This window comes from Xenopus tropicalis, chromosome 6 (assembly GCF_000004195.4).
Source record: "Xenopus tropicalis strain Nigerian chromosome 6, UCB_Xtro_10.0, whole genome shotgun sequence".
In the NCBI taxonomy this organism is placed as follows: Eukaryota; Metazoa; Chordata; class Amphibia; order Anura; family Pipidae; genus Xenopus; species Xenopus tropicalis.
This window is the reverse complement of record NC_030682.2, coordinates 128,176,476-128,196,034: the sequence shown is the minus strand read 5'-3', so window position 1 is coordinate 128,196,034 and position 19,559 is coordinate 128,176,476. Positions and strand designations below refer to the sequence as shown.

Sequence of the window (19,559 nt, the reverse complement as noted above, 5' to 3'; positions counted from 1 at the left end):
TTCATATCTGCACAAGCCAAGAGCTTTTCTGGGCACAGTGACAAATCATATCTAACCCCAAAAATGCTGAGATCTACAGTATCGGGAGAATGCAAGTCTGTGTCTGAACTGTCTGTTTGGGTTACTGGGAACAGAATCCCTGCCTATAGTATGGTCAGATCGTGGGCCTGGGGGTCAAATGATTGACTCTGCCCAATTTGACCCAGTTCAGTGGCCATCCATGTGCTTGGGCAATCAGGGTGCATGGGCAGCTATAGAGTTCCAGGCAAATAGCAGCACCCGTGGGTGCTAGCGCACTTTCCTGCTCCCGTACAGACTGATGCTCTTTCCTGCTTGGCCTGCGCTGTGTGTTTACGCCATTGCCTGGAAACAGAATGTACAGGACATATTGCTCCAAGCTTCCAAGGTCTCTGCCAAATGCAGATTTTCCTCTCGTTATTTCCTGATGTGAAACCCCAGGCTTGCCCAGAACAGTCTGTAAAATAACTTAGGCATTTAACACCTTTCTTGCCCAACAATGCATGGCTTTTTACTACCAGGTTATTCACACAGGGATTTGACCCCACATTGGCCAATATGGCCAGCTCTTATGTTCATCCCAGGTGGCACAACTCTTATCCCTGTGTGCAGAATCTGGTTCATAGCAAGACATTTTAGTTCAAGTTGGCGTGTTAGTGTGTGTTTACTATACATTTTTGCTTTGTGTTGTTTAGATGCCACGTCCGTTGCAGAAGCGCGCAACAACCCCAGCATCGGAGAAGGAAGTGTAGGTGCCATGACGGGCAGCTTGAGTGCCAGTGGGAGTCACTTGGAAAGAATTGGAACCATCCGGGATAACCTTAGCGAAACTGCTAGCACCATGGCACTGGCTGGGGCCAGCATCACCGGCAGCCTGTCCGGAAGTGCTATGGTGAATTGCTTTAATAGGTAAGGCATGGCTCTGTAGCTAGGTAGTACTGCTGCCATGGGCATTAGAGCAAGGAGTAGGACCCACATTTACAGGGAGGGAGCATTCAGCCAGCCATACTGCAGCTGTGCCGTGGTCACTGCATCTCTGTACCAACTTGCCATATCACCACCTTCTAACTAGGCATTCAGTTCATGTTACATGATCAATGGGCGCTGTGCTGCCTGCACCACGGCCTATACAGAATACCGATATTATAGCTGTCCAGGATCTAATGACAGCCCTGTGGGAACTACAGTTCTCCGCATACTTTGGGCTTGGTAAGTTATGCCTTGTGTTTTCCCATGTGTGCAAGCATGTTTTCTCCCAGTAATTATATCTTTATGCTGTATGCAGAATTTCCTGCTATTAGAGGACAAACTTTGGGACCCCTACAACTAAACTCTCCCCATCAGATATCCCCTAGCCCTGCAGCACCCAGGATGGCATAGGTTAACTAGGAGCTTAAGGTTCACTTATAGAAGCAGCTAGGATGGTAAAGATTAACTGGGAGCTGGGTAGGGATTATATGTACAAAGGTTTCATGGTGTGGTAACTGGCTATGGAACTATGTAGCATTCAGCCTAATGATAGTGCTGTGCCCCATTTGTCATTGCACTGTGCTCTGCAGGACACAGACTTCTGCCCCAAGGTAGTGGGATAGTGGCATAGACATATGAGTAGTAGAAATGCAGATAACATATGGACATGGCCAGCATCTAAAGATCTCCGTCCCCACAGGCTGGAAGTGCAAGCAGACGTACAGAAGGAAAGATACAGTCTGAGCGGAGAATCCGGAACTGTGAGCTTAGGAACCATTAGTGACAACGCCAGTACCAAGGCAATGGCTGGCTCCATCCTGAATTCCTACATCCCATTGGACAGGTAAATAGTTATAGATGCTCTTTGTGACACAGCGTGTGTTCCACCTCTGCCAGGATCTGATTATACAGCACTGTAGGTATGAATGTATATTTCCCCCATATGTGCAAGATTGCTATAGCTAGCCTCAGCACCCAGATTCATCACCCGCTCAATAACTAGCATAGGCTGATATTGGCCACAGTTGTTATAGAGGATGCTGGGAGATTCTGGTTTTTCTACAACAGCTTTAGAGCCAATTGGGTGCTTTTGGCTATTGCATCCCTGCAGCGCCCTACATGGTACTGCTGTGTTCCTGTACAGAATCTCCACAAATATTATACCCGAGAGCTGGTTCTGTAGTATTTCATATAATAAATGAATCTTGATCCCTTTTTCCTTCCCAGGGATGGCAACAGTATGGAGGTGCAGGTGGATATTGAGTCCAAGCCAGCCAAGTTCAGGCACAACAGTGGAAGCAGCAGCGTGGATGATGGCAGTGCCCCAAGTCGCAGTAATGCTGGCGGCTCCACTGCTTGCCTGACTGAGAGCAAAGGCAGCGCCACCAAATGGTCCAAAGAAGCCACTGCGGGTAAAAAATGCAAAGGGAAACTGAGGAAAAAAAGCAGCACAAAGATAAACGAGACGAGGGAGGATATGGACGCTCAGCTGCTGGAGAAGCAAAGCACAAATTCCAGTGAATTTGACTCGCCGTCCCTGAGTGACAGCATCCCATCAGTGGCCGACTCCCACTGCAGCCATTTCTCTGAATTCAGCTGCTCCGATATGGAAAGCATGAAAACATCCTGCAGCCACGGCTCCAATGACTACCACTCACGCTTCGCCACCGTCAGTCCCCTCCCAGAGGTAGAGAACGACCGCCTGGAGAACTCGCCACACCAGGGTGCTATGGTTACGGTGGCACCACCGGCCCAGTGCGCAGATGTCTCCCAGCTGGGTTACATAGCAGAGGAGAACCTGTCTCCGAATGTCTCGAGCAGAGACGAGGAGGCTGGGGCAACACAGTTGGAAGGACACCGTGCAATCCAGACAGATATCTAGCGCTCTCATTGCTGCAATACTTCTCACCACTAGCCAGCCCTGCTCACACGAAAGCTTTGCCTCAGCTCGGCTGCAGCCATTAAACGGAGCAAGCGGACTGTATCAGGCACCTTCCACTGTTATGGTTCTTGCAATGCAGTTTTATTTAAGGACGAAAAAGGTCCCTTTTTCCAAATTCTGCTCTTTTGCACCTGGAACCGACACCCAATATGGTGAACACGGTTCCATCGATGACAAGATTGTGATGCGTCGGCTTGCGTTCACCATACGCCAGGACTCTTTATCATAGCGAGATTCACTCGCTAATGCTGGGGTTACCTTCATTCCACGGGATTGTTTTGTTTTTATTCAGTTGCTACTAGAGGGTTATGCAATGTACACGAAACGCGCCTCTCTCGGCCAGGAGACACCAAGCCCCACAGAGCAGGGTTGCGGTTATTCTTTTGTTTTTGCACAACTTGTTGAAAGGGCAGCTGGTACAAAAAGTATTAACCAAGTTAGGGCATCACTTGGGCTCACTGTGTTCAGTATCGTCACAGAGTGACAGCCACTTGGCAGCATTCTAGCAGGGCAGACTGGGTCACCTATGGGATAAGACCACCCTCTGTCGATTATCGGTGCCTTTAAACAAAGACTGGGTCGTAAGTGCCTGGTCCTTTAATGCTGGTTTTCCTTGAAGTCCTCTCTGGCCACCTGAGGGCTGGGACACTGGGCAGATCAGTGACTGTGCTAGAATCTAGATTTATGTGATATTAATGCAACTGTATTCGCCTACCAAAGACTCACTCAGGCTTCAGAGGAAATCTAACAACATCTTCCCCACCCTGCAAATGACTTCTCCGATAGTAATACAAAGCACAGTGCAGATCATGCACCCGTTGGCTGATTCACGGCGGATAAGGAATCATTTGTTTATGCTTCTAGCTTACCCAAATAAGCGCTAATATGGAGGGGTCAGAGCACCAGGACTGTCCATCTTTGCAATGGGTTTCCCTTTAATGATGCAAAAACAAAAGTTGTCGGTATGGAAACAGTCTCATCCTGTTCCCTCAGTCTTGCCAAGATGGTGCTACTTGAATGTTCCCGAGTGATTAAAGTTTATTGCCATGTTCCGCAGGCCTAATCCGTGATTCTTCTTACCAGTTTAACCTGCTTATAACACTAGTGCCAGACCTATTGGACAGAGCTTGTTCTCGTATTTGTATATTTGTTTGCAATATTTTGCTGAATAATATGCGTGTATACTGCATACCCGAATAAATGTCTAAGTGCTAAGCTTGCCCTCTCTCTTCATTACCTCTGTATAAGGCCCTTCTGCAGGGGAAGTACATTTTGAAGTGACTTCAGCAGGATTATCATTTTTCTTTTCTTATATTTTGGTCTGGTTTCCCATCAATCTGCCATGGTGCCCGACCTCTGAATAACATGGACTCAAGAAGAGTGGGAGAGATTTGAGCCTCTAACTGTGCCGTATTCCTTATTGATCAGTGACACAGCAGTTGCCCCCCCCCCCACAGTGACACATGAATGAGTAGATTAGTCAGGAGCTCAGGGCTCTAGGCTGGTAGGATCCACCACATAGAATCACCCTTGTAAAGATCATACTCCTTTTTGTGGGGCAATTCCCTGTTTAAATAGTGACAATAAAGAATTGGAAGTAGCTTGAAGGAGAACTAAAGCCTAACTAAAGAAGTAGGGCAGAAATGTTGTACATTATGTTTTTGTGCTTCTGTACCAGCCCAAGGCATCCACAGCCCTTTAGCAGGGGAGATCTGTGCCCCCAAAGATGCCCCAGTAGCCCCCCATCTCCTTTTCTGCTGATTCCCTGCACATGCTCTGTGCTGCTGTCACTTACAGTGCAGTCAGTTTATAATATAAAATATGGCATTTCTAGCCATATTCATTTTTAGGGTTTAGTTCTCCTTTAATACATAATTCCTGGCCAATATTGCTAGTAATCAAATGCAGATGCTAGGGTGGCCTGCCGGGTGTCCCAAAATAAAAGGAAACATGTTGAAGGCCTTTGGGCAAATCCAGCATGAAGAAACATTCTATGGCAAAACTGGACTACCAGGAGTTGTATGTAAAGTAGTGGTAGTTGGGAGGGGGGCTATAGAGAACCTCCTGATATCTGTAACCTGTTGCTTCCAATAATCCCATAATGCCTTTATGTGCACAAACTCCTCAAGAACCCTATGGCATGTCCCCATCTGGGAAGCAGGTTAGGTATTTTCTCACTGCACTGATTTTATGGACAATGTAAAAAGGATTTGTACTGGCCACTAGAGGGTGCTCTTTCTTAGACTGCTTCCCCTCCATAGATAAGAGTTGGTATAAGCCCTTTCCTTTCCCCTTCCCTAGAGGGAATCATTGAGCTGTAGCAGGGTAAGTATTAGGTAGATACATTATCTAGGGCAGTGCCCGGGGGCCAACATGTTGCTTACTAACCCCTTAGATGCTGCTCCCAAGTGTTGATCTGCTCTGTGGGAGGAAAACCGTTTCCTAAAGGGTCTCTCAATGGGAACATGGAATATAGGTTGTCCCTACTACAACACACACACACATTCAGTTTAGTGCTGAAGTTCTGAGCACAATGGGTGAGGGTGGGAGTTGAACCCTGCAATGCTGTTCCTGCACTGGCAGAATAAGGGCTGCAGCCAGTGACATTTGGATCCACTGAAACAGCGCCCTCCTGTGGCGAAAGAAAAAATGGAAAATGAAAGGTGAGAGGTTAGAAATGATGTTCAGACCATTTATTGGGTAGCTCACCTAACTTTAGTGTGATGTAGAGGCCATTATTCTAAGACAATTTAGTCTTAATTATTTCATTTTGTGTGTGTGTGTTTTTTTTTTTTTTTAATGCAATATTTTTTTCTCAACTCTTTGGTTGCTAGGGTTTAAATAGCCCTGGCAACAGGAAGTTTGAAAATGAGATTGTAAACTGTATAGGAGAGGGCCTGAAAAGGATAATGTGCAATATGAAAAGTGACACTAAAACTCTCCCCTCAGCCATATAGAGTGATGGAGCAGGAAAGCTAATGATTAAAAACATTCAAAACAAATAAAGTGAACTTATATTTTAATCCAATAAAGACTTAAAAGGTAAAGTAAAATTTCATTTGGGCAGCTCTTATTCAGAGAATGTTTCAGTGGGCCAAGGGCTAATTCTCATGGGAATTCACATTTGTACGGAAGTAGGTGCTCCCTCTAGCGTTGAGTTGCCTACTTGCACTCTGTAGGCCGCTGAGCACATCGGGTTCCTTACCGCAGCCCACAGCGCCACCTGCTGGTCATTACATTCTTGTGCCATTGCTCCGCTTAGAAAATCAAGTTATTGAGCAGTGGATTCACCAACTGGGGCTCATTAACACCTGCAGAGGGAGTAGCTAAGTGCAATTGGCTATGTTATTTACCCACAATGCCGCGTTTTTCCCCAGATGTTTTTAGAGCAACATCACAAATTATTTTATTTTTTTTTTTAGCACAAGTCTTTGTTTCTTGCTGAATTCATTTCCAGCCAAGGTAGCCGAAATGACCAGCAGGTGGCGCTGTTGTATCAAACGAATTATATATGTTTAAAAACCAATTATATTAGCAGTTTAAAATCTGATGTCTTAAACACAAAAAGAAAAGATAAATAGTAAAAGTGCTCTGAGCAAGTTTACATGAATCCTGGTCGCTCTGAGCTCTATGGGAGGACTTCAGCATGTTATAAAGATAGGGGAGTGGGACTAAACCATCTGTACTCACACAGAGACACTAGAGGAGGCTAAAGTTACTGTATTTTTTGGGCTTATCTTGAACACGTTTGATATTATATTTCCCCTTAAGGCTGTATCCCAGGGCCAACTTAGGGGTATATTTATCATATATTATTGTACAATGCTGCGGAATATGTTGGTGCTTTATAAATAAATTTTAATAATAATTGTAATAATACTATGTAAAAAGTGGAGTAAAACATTACCGGTGATGTTGCTCATAGCAGCCAATCAGATGTTTTGCCTTGGTTTTCTAACTATTGAAATCTAATTGCTGATTGGTTGCCCTGGGCAACACCACCTGTAATGCTTCACCCCACTTTTTACACAGCATGATAAATATACCCATTTGTGTTTGGATTTGTATTCTTTCAGACACTCCTCTTATCTAACAGAAAGTGTTAAAGGGGAAGACTCGGCAACTTTAATAGACCCCAGCAGAGTTACTTTCACTCCCAGCCCCCCCCTTTTATTGCATTGCCAGTTCCCAACATTTAACTCTTAGTGCTGAAACCACATGTAACAGAGATTAGTAGCAGTGGATACAAAAGGAAAACATGGCCAATACATTTTGACCAGAGAACCACTTTTTCATCTGTACAAGAGGAACATACGGGCTGAGGGGCACCCTACCAGCTGTAAGACCCCCTGATAACTGCTCTGGATTTGGGGACTCTGATGACATGATGGAAAAAACAGGTGACAAACCCAAGTGCCAAACTGAAATCAACATCAAACAAGAACATACCATGCCAAATTAAAGGGCAAATGGTATTTATCAACCATGTCAAATAACATGACTTTACATTTAGATAATACAGAGTATAGTTGAAAGCTCGGCTCATTATGGCACAGCTCTGGGCACCTTACAGCAGGTTCTTGTTCCTGGATAGGATGTGAGTTGTCCCTAGCTGCTGCTGGGAATATCTCATAAAGAAGATCCCTAAGCAGAGAGCAGTGTGAGTCCCCATGAGATTACAATCACAGGAAGCTCATTACATTTGCTCATTTCATACTGTAGAGGTAATTAATAGAGAGCAATCCCATTCTCTCTTTCTTGCCAGACATTGTGCGCTCTATAGTTCTCTATGTGCCCACTAATACTGACCCGCCCCAGATATTGTTACAGAGCAACAGAGGGAAGCTGATTATATTACACAATTATATACACAAAGGGCAGCCTATTTGGGCGGATAAAACAGACATGACACAAGCCTTTAGTTGCAGGGGTGCAGTGGGACCAGTTTTACGGCTGTAATAGCGACATAACCGTATTTACTTACTTGGCCTTAGCTGGTTCTATGAGCAGAATATCTGTTACTTTGATCGATTGCCTGGCTCCTAGAGGGGGGCCCCTCTACAGAGGTTCCCTTTATTCTGTGAGTGCTGCCATTTTCTATCCAGCAGAAGACACAGAATGTATCTTGTAACTGCTATGGGCATAGCCCTACTGCTTAGTGTACTGGCACCTAATTGGCACCAGTGTCACACTCCAGCACTAACACTGTACCCACTGCTCGGCTAATTACCCTTTCAGAGACCCTGCAGTGCTGTCTGACCAATGTCAATGGGATCCCATCTGTAAAGTACGACGCAACTGCTGCTGCTTTGTGAAAGGAAGAAAGGGAAAACCACTTGATTGCATAACCAAAGCACCATAAGGATACGTGACATTATCCAGCCATAAAACACACACACACAGGGTTTTGGCTTAGATGTAAAAATATTTACCATTGTCAATGTGATAAATATGTAACAGCAGAGATACCGACGTCTCCTGTGCTCACAGCAAAAAGAATAAAACATGTATTTAAATACAAAGATCCTTATTTGGTCAAGCAGAAATATATACAGCGGTTGTTACATGTCCCTTACTAACTAACCAGCAGGGACGTATTCTCTGACTGTAATGCTAGAGGTATGTACATACGGCAGCTTCTCATAGTTACACACAGGGAAACAAATACCCCTGCCTTGCTCGGGGTTCCTAGTGATTCCTGTATTGGAACGTGTGTCTCTTCTATCCATGGAAATAGTAACGGTATGGGAATAAATATGATAACAAATGAGAACCAGTTGTGGCTAAACCTGGGCATGACAGTGGGAGGGCAAAGCCAGCGTTCTCCCTGCCGCAGCTGCTCAGCAGAGCAAACGTGCAATTAATCAGTTAGAGCAATTGATTGTGGGGTTCAGGCACCTCTGGCAGCAGCGCAGTCAATAGGGCAATTTACTTGGTAATGAAATTCCTGCTGCAGAATGAACTTGTGGCAGGAATAATGCAAACGGGGCAAATTGGGGCGAAACCCCGCTGCATTCCCTGGATTTCGTTACAATACTGACATAAAGTTCAGTGCATAATATTGGCGGCAAGTATAGTACATTCTTATTGGATGGAGATTGCATATATGACTTAAATACCATTCATGCGTAATTATTGCATAGTTCAGCCTGCCCCAGCGGTACGTGCCAGTGGAACTGTGCATAGAAATTCAGAGGGAAATGTCGTATTCCTTTGCCAGACTCAGTATGGCCTCCCGCTCCATATCCCCATTCTGGTTCTGAGCGAGGGAATCAAAGAGATCCCGAATTTCATCCTTTTCACTCTTACTGGAGAGCATGATCACTATCTGTAAGGCACAGACACAAAGCATGTTAGCGGGCAGGACCATTAAAGGGGTAGTTCACCTTTAAATTAATTTTTAGCAGGATGTAGACAATTTTTTTCCAGTTATTTAGCTGTTTATTAGAAGAGGCTCTACATATAAGTAATAAAAGGTAACAATAAAATAATCGTTTCCAGCTGCCTGGGTCAGCGACCGCCATTTATCAGTTGGAAAAAGTCAGAAGAGAAAGGCAAATAATTCAAAACTAGAAAAAATAATTAATGAAAACCACTTGCAAAGTTGCTAGGAAGGGGCATTCTATAACATACTTAAAGGTGAGCCACCCCTTTAATGGAGTAACATTTTTTCTATTGTTACAGCACCACACAGATGGGAATCATCCATATTTGTCTGGAGATCAGTAATAATGAAATGCAGCATATTAAAGGGGAACTCAAGCCTCCGAACCATAATTTGTTAAAGAGCCCCACGCATCTGTTCCTTCAAAAAGTATGAATAAATACAATTTTTATATGCTGAACTCCAGCTGCAAAACAGTTCTTTTCTTTCTGCATCATGGCAGGGGAGAAGGGACTAAAACACTGATGTTACAAATGTAAAAACCTTCTCCACAGCTTACAGACAGCATGCAGGAACTACATAACCCACAATTCATTGCACTGTGATGTTCCTTTTCTTATTGATAAGATGTGATCGTCATTGAGGGGGGAGAGCAGCATCATGCAGAGGGGGAAGCGCCAGGAAATCAGCAGTGAGCCCAGTAGATTAGCAGGGGAACAGGGGGCGGGCTTGGGGAACTGTTCAAAACCATATTATTACATTAAAAAAAGAAAACATAACTGGCTCAGTGAGTGAGTAAATGGTTAAATAATAATAGTAATTACTAAGTTGTAATATAAATACATGGTGAATTGCTGTGACTGATCTGCTCAGTGGCACTCAAAATGCTCCCCTTGACCTGTCACTGAATTCCAGTCATGTGACAATGAGACCTATAGTCCACAGAGCACAAGTCAGACCTACAGTGCATTATTTCCAGTGAGAAGGAGAAGCTAAACCCAAGAATAACTTCCTGCACTTCAGCTTCCCTCAGGCTCAAGGCCCACAGGGAGATTAGTCACCTGCGCTTAATCTCTGCTACCGCGACTATTCTCCCTGAAATGCCTTTCCACCGGCAATAAAGTAAATGACTAGTGGAAAGGCATACGCGTCACACAAACGATTCACTTTGTTGCTGGTGTAAAGGTGGAGAGATTAGTGGCCTGTGGTTGCAGACTATTCGTGGGCGACTAATCCCTCTGTGGGGCACCAATCAGTTTTGGAATGAGAAGGAGCCCGTAAGCCCAATGGCAGAGGCTCAGTCACACACCGGCACATACCTTAAACCTCTCGGCTTTGCTCAGGTGGGAGAGATGCTGGAATACCAGAGCGGGGGCCGTGGGAAGCAGACTGTGTTTCATGGAGCGCACGATTAGCAGCAGAGTGTCCTCCTCTAACTTGTTGCTCATAAGCGCAGGCAAGTCCTTTGGCTCGGTGACAGACAAGAGTTCCGCACAGCCAGTCTCGTCTTTCCTCACTTTTATATCATTTAACTGCTGGCCAAACTCATAGGCGTTGGCAGGTCTGGTAATGGGAGACCGTGTTGTGGCTGCCATTGTTGCACTCCTTTCTTGCCCATTGCAGTGTTTATTATCAGACACTTCCCCATCCACATTGGCCTCATTCACCTACAGAAGAGTAACAGTTATTAGCACTGCTTGTAACCAGCCCAGGCCTACACTGCACTTTCACTGCACTAAATGTCCTTATTCTCAACTTTGTGCAATACCTTGCACACAGGGACCTGGCTGCAATGGGGACATAGCTCTATGGGACTATGGGGCTGTGTATAGCAACAATTACTAGTACTATCCAGCAGAGGATAAATCCAGTGACATGGTGTATCATTCTAATGCAATTAATTAATGAGCACAGTTGTGCACAAGCCGTGCAAGATAGTGGATCAGACAGTATTCTCTTTTCTTGGTGCAAATATACCTAAATGTCTCTCCATCCATCTCTCACTACTATATCCCACACCCACAGTCCCTTTCCAGAGGCTATTATCCCCCCACTGCTACTATAGGCACCATCTCTCCCTACTATACCTACTATACCTGCTATCCCACAGCCACAGTCCCTTCCCAGAGGCTATTATCCCAACTGCTGCTATAGGCACCATCTCTCCCTACTATACCTGCTATCCCACAGCCCCAGTCCCTTCCCAGAGGCTATTATCCCCCACTGCTACTATAGGCACCATCTCTCCCTACTATATCTACTATACCTGCTATCCCACAGCTACAGTCCCTTCCCAGAGGCTATTATCCCCCCACTGCTACTATAGGCACCATCTCTCCCTACTATACCTGCTATCCCACAGCCACAGTCCCTTCCCAGAGGCTATTATCCCCCCACTGCTACTATAGGCACCATCTCTCCCTACTATACCTGCTATCCCACAGCCCCAGTCCCTTCCCAGAGGCTATTATCCCCACTGCTACTATAGGCACCATCTCTCCCTACTATACCTACTATACCTGCTATCCCACAGCCACAGTCCCTTCCCAGAGGCTATTATCCCCCCACTGCTACTATAGGCACCATCTCTCCCTACTATACCTGCTATCCCACAGCCACAGTCCCTTCCCAGAGGCTATTATCCCCCCACTGCTACTATAGGCACCATCTCTCCCTACTATACCTGCTATCCCACAGCCCCAGTCCCTTCCCAGAGGGTATTATCTGCACTGCTACTATACGCACCATCTCTCCCTACTATACCTGCTATGCCCCAGTCCCTTCCCAGAGGGTATTATCCCCACTGCTACTATACGCACCATCTCTCCCCACTATACCTGCTATGCCCCAGTCCCTTCCCAGAGGGTATTATCCCCACTGCTACTATACGCACCATCTCTCCCTACTATACCTGCTATCCCACAGCCCAGTCCCTGGCTTTTATCCCCACTGCTACTGTAGGCACCATCTCTCCCTACTATACCTGCTATCCCACAGCCCAGTCCCTGGCTTTTATCCCCACTGCTACTGTAGGCACCATCTCTCCCTACTATACCTGCTATCCCACAGCCACAGTCCCTTCCCAGAGGTTATTATTCCCACTGCTACTATAGGCACCATCTCTCCCTACTATACCTGCTATCCCACAGCCCCAGTCCCTTCCCAGAGGTTATTATCCCACTGCTACTATAGGCACCATCTCTCCCTACAATACCTGCTATCCCACAGCCACATCCCTTCCCAGAGGCTATTATCCCCCCACTGCTACTATAGGCACCATCTCTCCGTACTATACCTGCTATCCCACAGCCCCAGTCCCTTCCCAGAGGCTATTATCCCCCCCACTGCTACTATAGGCACCATCTCTCCCTACTATACCTGCTATCCCACAGCCCCAGTCCCTTCCCAGAGGCTATTATCCCCCCACTGCTTACTATAGGCACCATCTCTCCCTACTATACCTGCTGTTATCCCACTGCTACTATGACACCTTCCCAGTCAAGTTATATTAATGGTACATTATTAAGCTTCCCCAAATTCTACATACAACTGCTGGAGTGCCATACCTCCTCTATTAGGATCTTCTTTCTCTGCTTTTCCTTCTCCTTGACAAGACCATCAGCTGCTGTAAGAAAGGGAGCTATTTCATCCAGCAGTTTCTTTGCTTCTGTAATACTAGGATCCACAGAGATGACTTTTCGGAGATCATTAGCACACGCCTGATAATCCTTAAATAATAAGTCAGACTGTCATATTATTTTGCAGAAAAAACAGTTAATTAAGGGATTACTATTCATAATACAGGAAATAATCTAGCACATAGGTTATTTTAACAAAATGCAGAGTAAATCTTGTGCAACTGCTCTGCAGGCCACAAAGTCCCAGAATCCTATGGAGAGTTACTGGATGCCTGTTCCTGTCAGAGAAGGATCTATTGGTGGCACTATTTTATTCAATAAATTGTCTCTTTATAAATAAAATAAAACAAAATAATAATAAAACAATAAATATAATGAAAATAAATAACAAATTAGCCAATTCCATGGATCCCCCCACTATAAGCTGTACCCAGACATTACACACTTATTTCCTGGTACAATAAAACAATAAACTGCCTGTGTTTCTGGGCTGAATTCGGAAGCCATGCTGTAATGCTTTGGCAGCTCATTCATCCCATTTACCTCTAATCCTCTGTAGGCCTGTGCTCGTCTGTACAAGGCTTTGATATTTAAAGCGTCCCTCTGCAGAGCGCATTCACAGTCCTTCCTGGCCGCCTCGTACTCACTCAGTTTCAAGTAACACAGGGCCCTGCAATGGAAAGTGTAATATCAGCTGGATGCCCAACATTTGCACACTATGTCACTGTTCCCATCAGGCTTTAAAGGTTAAGCTGAACTGCACAGTGGACTGATCTTTGCCTTTGGGACCAGCGGTAGCTCAATATGATTTATGGCTGCCAGAACACAATCAAAACCACCTATAACTTCCATTTTAATACAGTGACATTCTCCAGCCTTTATTTTGCCATAATCTGGGAAACCAAAACATTTAATAGAGAAGGAGCCACTGCCTACTTGCTGCTAATTATTGCTTGGCTCTAATGGGAATAAACAAAAGTGATAATTAATAAGGGCTTCCCTCTTCCATGTGCCCGCTGTATTATAACAGCCGACTCTACTGACTCTTTATGATGATATGGTCTGCATTTCAGACTACAAATACACAGGGAAAGTACCGTATTGTGTGTGTGGGGTTCTGTGGTCTTGGCCTTGTGTTTTCACACGGCTCAGAGTTATCTCACACCCGCTGCATATCAGCAGCTACAAAACCGCCGTGACAACTCTAAAATATTCAATATCAGATACAACAGCACATTTATAGGCATACATGGAGATTAAAGGAAAAATGCTAATGTGCAAAACATTTTTAACTGTATCTGATGACACAAGAGATTATAATAATTTCCTTTGCATCTGTAGTAATAAGACAGTACTTTTTACTAAATCCCAACTAAAATATAATAATCCTTACTGAAGGCAGAATAATCCTAAAACGACAACTCGCAGCGATTCACTAAAGGGCAAAGGAGACTTTTTACTAGCGGAACAGCTAAGCGCTTGAGCATTTTCCCATCTTTTCGCCCAGACAAAGAAGCGAAAATTCAGGAATTTATTCAAGGGCGAAATTTTCTCTTTGTTCCCCGTCTCGTCAAAGTCTATTGCACCTGGTTCTGACTTGCGAATTGATGAAACTAGATCCGCAAAGTGACTATCAATGATATAAAATCCTGCATTCCAACAATAACGTCACATCTGGCATCAAATTGCATGTGTTTTTTTTTCATATTTAAAGTAATATCCTTTATATAAATTGTAAATGTAAAACATATTTGACAAAATATTTTATATTTTTCATACTTCCTGTATTGTTAATGACTTTGCATTTTACACATGCAAACTGCCCCCCCCCCACAAAGATTTTTCTTTTTAAATGCTCATATGATTATAAATATTATTTTAATTTGTTAGAAATAGCTTATTAATGTTGTTGTTGTTAAACTGTCACCATAATTTTTTTTTCTGCATCTGACTTTGTTCCCACTATAATAATTGCCCACTTTCAGCAACATCATTAATAAATACACATATCTGTCCTGTATATAGCCACTGATTTAAATTAGCACTAGCTCACATATATATACTAGGGAATTTTCTCCAATAGTGGAGCTAGAGAAAATTCGCTAGGAAAAATGCACTAGTGAAAAATCACTGGGGAAAATTCCCATTTTAGTGAATAAGTGTATTCCTTATGAATTACCACCTGACGCAGTTGCACAAAGTGTGGCGAAGCTTCCCGAGGTGGAACTTCACTCATTAAATGTGCCCTATTGAATACCAAAGTGAGACTGTTGCAGGCAGGTTTTAGAGAATGTTCGGTATAATGGATAGAATGCAGTGAATACATTAAAGGAGACATATCCTATCAAAATTAGGAATGTACCAGTGAATTATATTTCTCTAAATATAGAAGGATTGTGCTTAAAGTCGTGTTTCGAACTGATTTATTGAGAAATTCCACCAAAACCTCACTAGTCCCGCCCATCTGTTCCACTTCCTGCTGTCTGAATTCTCTAGATGTGCAGGGGGCCGGCAGCTCTCAGTACACGCACTGCAGGATAGGAACCAATCAGCAGCTAGGCTGACCTGATAGGGAACTGAAGCCTGTCTTTGCTTGTGTGAGTGCAAGGCTGCGATTGGCTCTCCCCCTCCTACTGTGCTTTTCGCTGGGACCGTTAGGACACGTCCACCCTTCATTTCAAACACGGACAGAGAATGGATAGGATCTATAGGGAGCTCCAATAAAGGGGCGATCTTTACAGATAGGATTAATGTTTAGCACAAAGTGAAACCAGCACCGTATATTATTCATAATTGCCTACAAAATTAGGGTTTTCCCATTTATCCAATATGTCTCCTTCAAATACAATAATGAGAATGTGGCAGGCAGGTTACAGAGAATGGTAAGGATAATGAATAGAATGTTGATAGTGAGAATTTGGCATGCAGGTTATAGAGTATGTAATAGGGATAATGGATAGAATGTCTTGGATAGAATGTTGACAATTTGTTCAATACAAAAGGATATGGCAGGCAGATAGAGAATGTTATGGATAATGGACAGAATGCAGACAGAATGATGAGAATTTGTTCAATACAACAATGAGAATTTGGCATGTATATTGTAGAGATTGTGAAAGAGAATGCTTGAAGTGTTAGATACAAGAGTGAGAATGTGCTACTCCGAATGTGTTGGGTAAAATGCTGAATATTTGGATACAAGACAATGTGAAGTCCTTGCCACTAATTGGTTAGCCAGCGGCCACTTATTTACCTCAATGAAAGTCATCAGGCCAGATACTGACTTTCCTACTGGAGAACTAACTTGTTTACAATAGAAACATAGTAGTTTACTGATTTGCTAGATTCTCTCGTTGTTGCTTGTGAACCTGGGAGTCCTGGAGTAACTCCTATATGAATTCAGTCTCAAATGCTGATGAGAGTCTTTTCAAGTAGAACTGTTGTTTTTACTATTCTTGTTTCCTTTATGTATTGGTGCCCTTGTAACAATTTTGGAGCTGTCTGGGGCCTAGTCCTTTTAGTAATGGGATCTCAGGCTACCCTATGATTTGGCCTAAACACTGGTTAATGTGAGAAGCCAATACTCAATACAGAAAGTCTAGGGACACCCATGATTGAACTGAAACATTTATATATTATTCATTGGTTACTTGGCCAGTGTTTAGTTCTACTTATTGGTAATTCTATCTTACCTTTCAATACTCCGTCTCTACTCAAACTAAGCTTTCCCAAGGCTGATACTTGGGTTGAGCAGTTAACACAGTTCTGAGCAAGATGCTCAGCAGCAGCCCTGGCCACTGTTACCTGTTTGAATCTGTGCCGTGGTGCTTACGGCATTCAAGGAGAAAGGATTCAGACTATTACTTTCCACAACAGAATGAATCATTTCATCTTCAAAAATAAATTACATTTTAAAATGGTGGTATAGTACCTTTAAATCTGGCCTAAGGTATTTCAATACAGAACAGTAAAAATGATCTGGTTCCTGGCAAACCTCCAAGTATTGGCAGCTGCACAACCTACAATACACACACTGCAACGGTGGTGTAGACCCTCACCTGACAGTAGCAACATGTGATGAACACAAAATATTAAAGGAGCCACTTACTCTCTGTATAACACACAGGCAGAAGCTTACCCCAGTTATTCTGACCCCTGTGTGTCAGTGCTTAGTGGTGAACCCTCCCTTCGTCAAGATGTTGCATGTTGTATATAGTGTGTGAGGCTCCTTTAATATTTTCACAAGGCCCTTGCCATGTTGCTCAGGGTGGTTCTCCACAATCCCCTTTAATAATGTTAAAATTATTTTTACAATAGGGCATACAATGATTGGGCCATAAAGCTAAGTGCCAGACTTATTCAGAGTCTTCAGAGAGAAAGGTTAAGAAACCCTGGCTTAAAAAAAAAATTAGCCTAATTTTAAGAGGATTTATCATCTTTTTATTATCCCGTAAAGGAGAAGGAAAGGCTAAGTCACTTGGGGTTGCCAAAATGTTAGGCTTACCTTTTACCCCGGTCTGGTGCCCCTGTTAGGGGAAAACTGAACCAGCCCGGGGTAGCTGTGAGCGGGGTCACCTCTCCCTTCTTTGCGTGTGCACAGTAGACTGAAAAGGCGAACTTTAACAAAAAAAAAGTCAGCATTTCACTCTACTGCGCATGCGCCAGCCCAGGGATTTTGACGACAAAAGGAAGCGCTCGCTGCAAGTACCCTGGGTTGGTGCAGTTTTCTCCTAACAGGGGCACCAGAATGGGACACATTGCCTGTCTTGGCCTGAGCTTTGCCCATACACAGAAGTAACCCTACACCTTATGGACACAGATGATGCTGTTGGCTCTGTATTTACAGAACCTTCTGTGCACATGATTAACTTTTTAAGTTTTCACTGTACTTAATGTTAGTACTGACCAACTTTTCCTTCCCATGAGTGGGTTAGTCATGCTAGAATCAGGTGTACAGGCTGGTTGACATTTCAAGCTGGACAAAAGAGCAGACCTTTCAATCATATGCCCACCTTGAGGTCTGATTATTTGTACCTCAGGCCAACGACCTGGTCATAACTGCTGCTAGGCAGGCGGCTGGGATCAGAACTCCAGGATGCCAATGTTATCCTATGTGTAAAACCTCACAAGATTCTAAAGATGAGAGTAAAGGGTGAGTTTTTTTGCTAGTTATTTTTTCCCTCAAGGGAAGGCTGTGCCGTTCGAATTAACAAAAATGTAAATAAGGGTTAATACAGCCCTGGAAATAAATTAAAAGTGTTTAACTATTCTTTTTTTGCAGCTAAATTGTGTTTTCCGCATATTTTATTAATGCTGGGTCTGTAAGCATATGTGTTGGTAACACTCTGACTCAAGCCTGGAGAGGCATCTGTGGATTCTGGCAAACTCAGGAGGGGCTGCTGTAAGATGTGATAGAGATTCACTATTTATTGGGCTGGTGGGGGCTGTTTGGGCCTCTGTGTACTTGGAATGCCAGGGACTATTTTGAATCCCAGTCCGACCCTGATCCTAGCCCTGCAAAAAAAGTACCTTCCACCAAGCAAAGGTAACAGGAATATTGGCTGCAATACAGAGCATGAATACAGTGCATTTGAGTGGGCTTTAACATTACCTATTTGTGTACAAGGTACATTCTTCTGCATTTATCTTCAAGCATTCACTATACTTCTTCTCAGCCTCTCTGTATTGTCCTTTCTTCACACACTCATTGCCTTCGGTTTTCAGAGCCTGCAACATCTCCTCGGGCGATTTACCTAAACAGGCCAGAACTTTTATTCTAATCTGCAGTCGTGTGAGGTAAGTCTAAATAGCGCCATTTCACACAGAATACATTTCCATATGCAGCATTTAAAACAGAACATAATACCACTTTATTCAAATAATTGCACTGATTCTAGTTTTAAAAGCAGAAAATCTACATGTTAAGGGACATGGAATTACATTTCCGTTCCACATGATGTGCAGTATCGCTTTACATTTTCCCACAGATACTCATTCGGAGGCAGGGTGTGTACAAATGAGAATGGCGAACATGTAGTCTTTATATATATATTTGTAAATGCCCTTTTATAAAAAAGCTCTGCTACTGTCGTCAATGGCAACTCCCAGCATCCACAGCCAAAGGGCTAGTGAGTACGACATTAGTTCTCAAGTAGCTTTGTTGGAAAGTACATCATAAACCTAATGAGATACTTGTGCCCTTGTCACAGTTACAGAATTTAAAACATTAGCCTGCACCACTGTACATATCCACTGAGTGCTGTGTATATGTACCATGTTCCACCAGAATCTTGGGCTGGCTGCTACTGGAAGCAGGGACACCTCCATGTTGCTGTAGGTGAACGGAGATCGGTACAGTGGGAATTGGGGGCAGTTTTTCTCTCCAGTCGGGCCCATCTTGTTCTATTAACGTTCTTGTAATCCTATGAGAGAAAGACAAAACCGTAAGAAAGAAATAATAAAATGTTCCAAATTTAGGTAAAACATTGGCATTATTTTCATAAACTTAAGGAGTCCACACAAATACTTCCTTTTCCCATAAGCCTTATGGATTTTACATGGTTCACCAGGCAGCATGTGGCTTATGAGGGGAATCATAAACTTTGTG

The 19,559-nt window shown here is 43.7% G+C and overlaps 2 protein-coding genes across 5 annotated transcripts in view; one reads left to right on the top strand and one right to left on the bottom strand.

The window, feature by feature from the left end:
* The window catches only part of rnf19a (ring finger protein 19A, RBR E3 ubiquitin protein ligase), a 43,829-nt gene extending 39,684 nt beyond the window's left edge, over window positions 1-4,145 (top strand). For 2 of the 3 annotated variants that reach the window (XM_018094531.2, XM_018094532.2), the window contains 3 exons: window positions 714-927; window positions 1,688-1,831; window positions 2,215-4,145. In XM_018094531.2, coding sequence (XP_017950020.1) covers window positions 714-927; window positions 1,688-1,831; window positions 2,215-2,869 — 1,013 coding nt within the window. In that variant the 3' untranslated portion in view covers window positions 2,870-4,145. 3 annotated transcript variants of the gene reach the window in all.
* A 4,188-nt stretch (window positions 4,146-8,333) lies between these two features.
* spag1 (sperm associated antigen 1) overlaps window positions 8,334-19,559 on the bottom strand; it is a 47,547-nt gene continuing 36,321 nt past the window's right edge. The window contains exons 14-19 of one of the 2 annotated variants that reach the window (XM_031903153.1): window positions 19,226-19,374; window positions 18,564-18,705; window positions 13,496-13,622; window positions 12,881-13,042; window positions 10,634-10,981; window positions 8,334-9,257 (exon numbers count right to left, since the gene is read on the bottom strand). In XM_031903153.1, coding sequence (XP_031759013.1) covers window positions 9,120-9,257; window positions 10,634-10,981; window positions 12,881-13,042; window positions 13,496-13,622; window positions 18,564-18,705; window positions 19,226-19,374 — 1,066 coding nt within the window. In that variant the 3' untranslated portion in view covers window positions 8,334-9,119. 2 annotated transcript variants of the gene reach the window in all.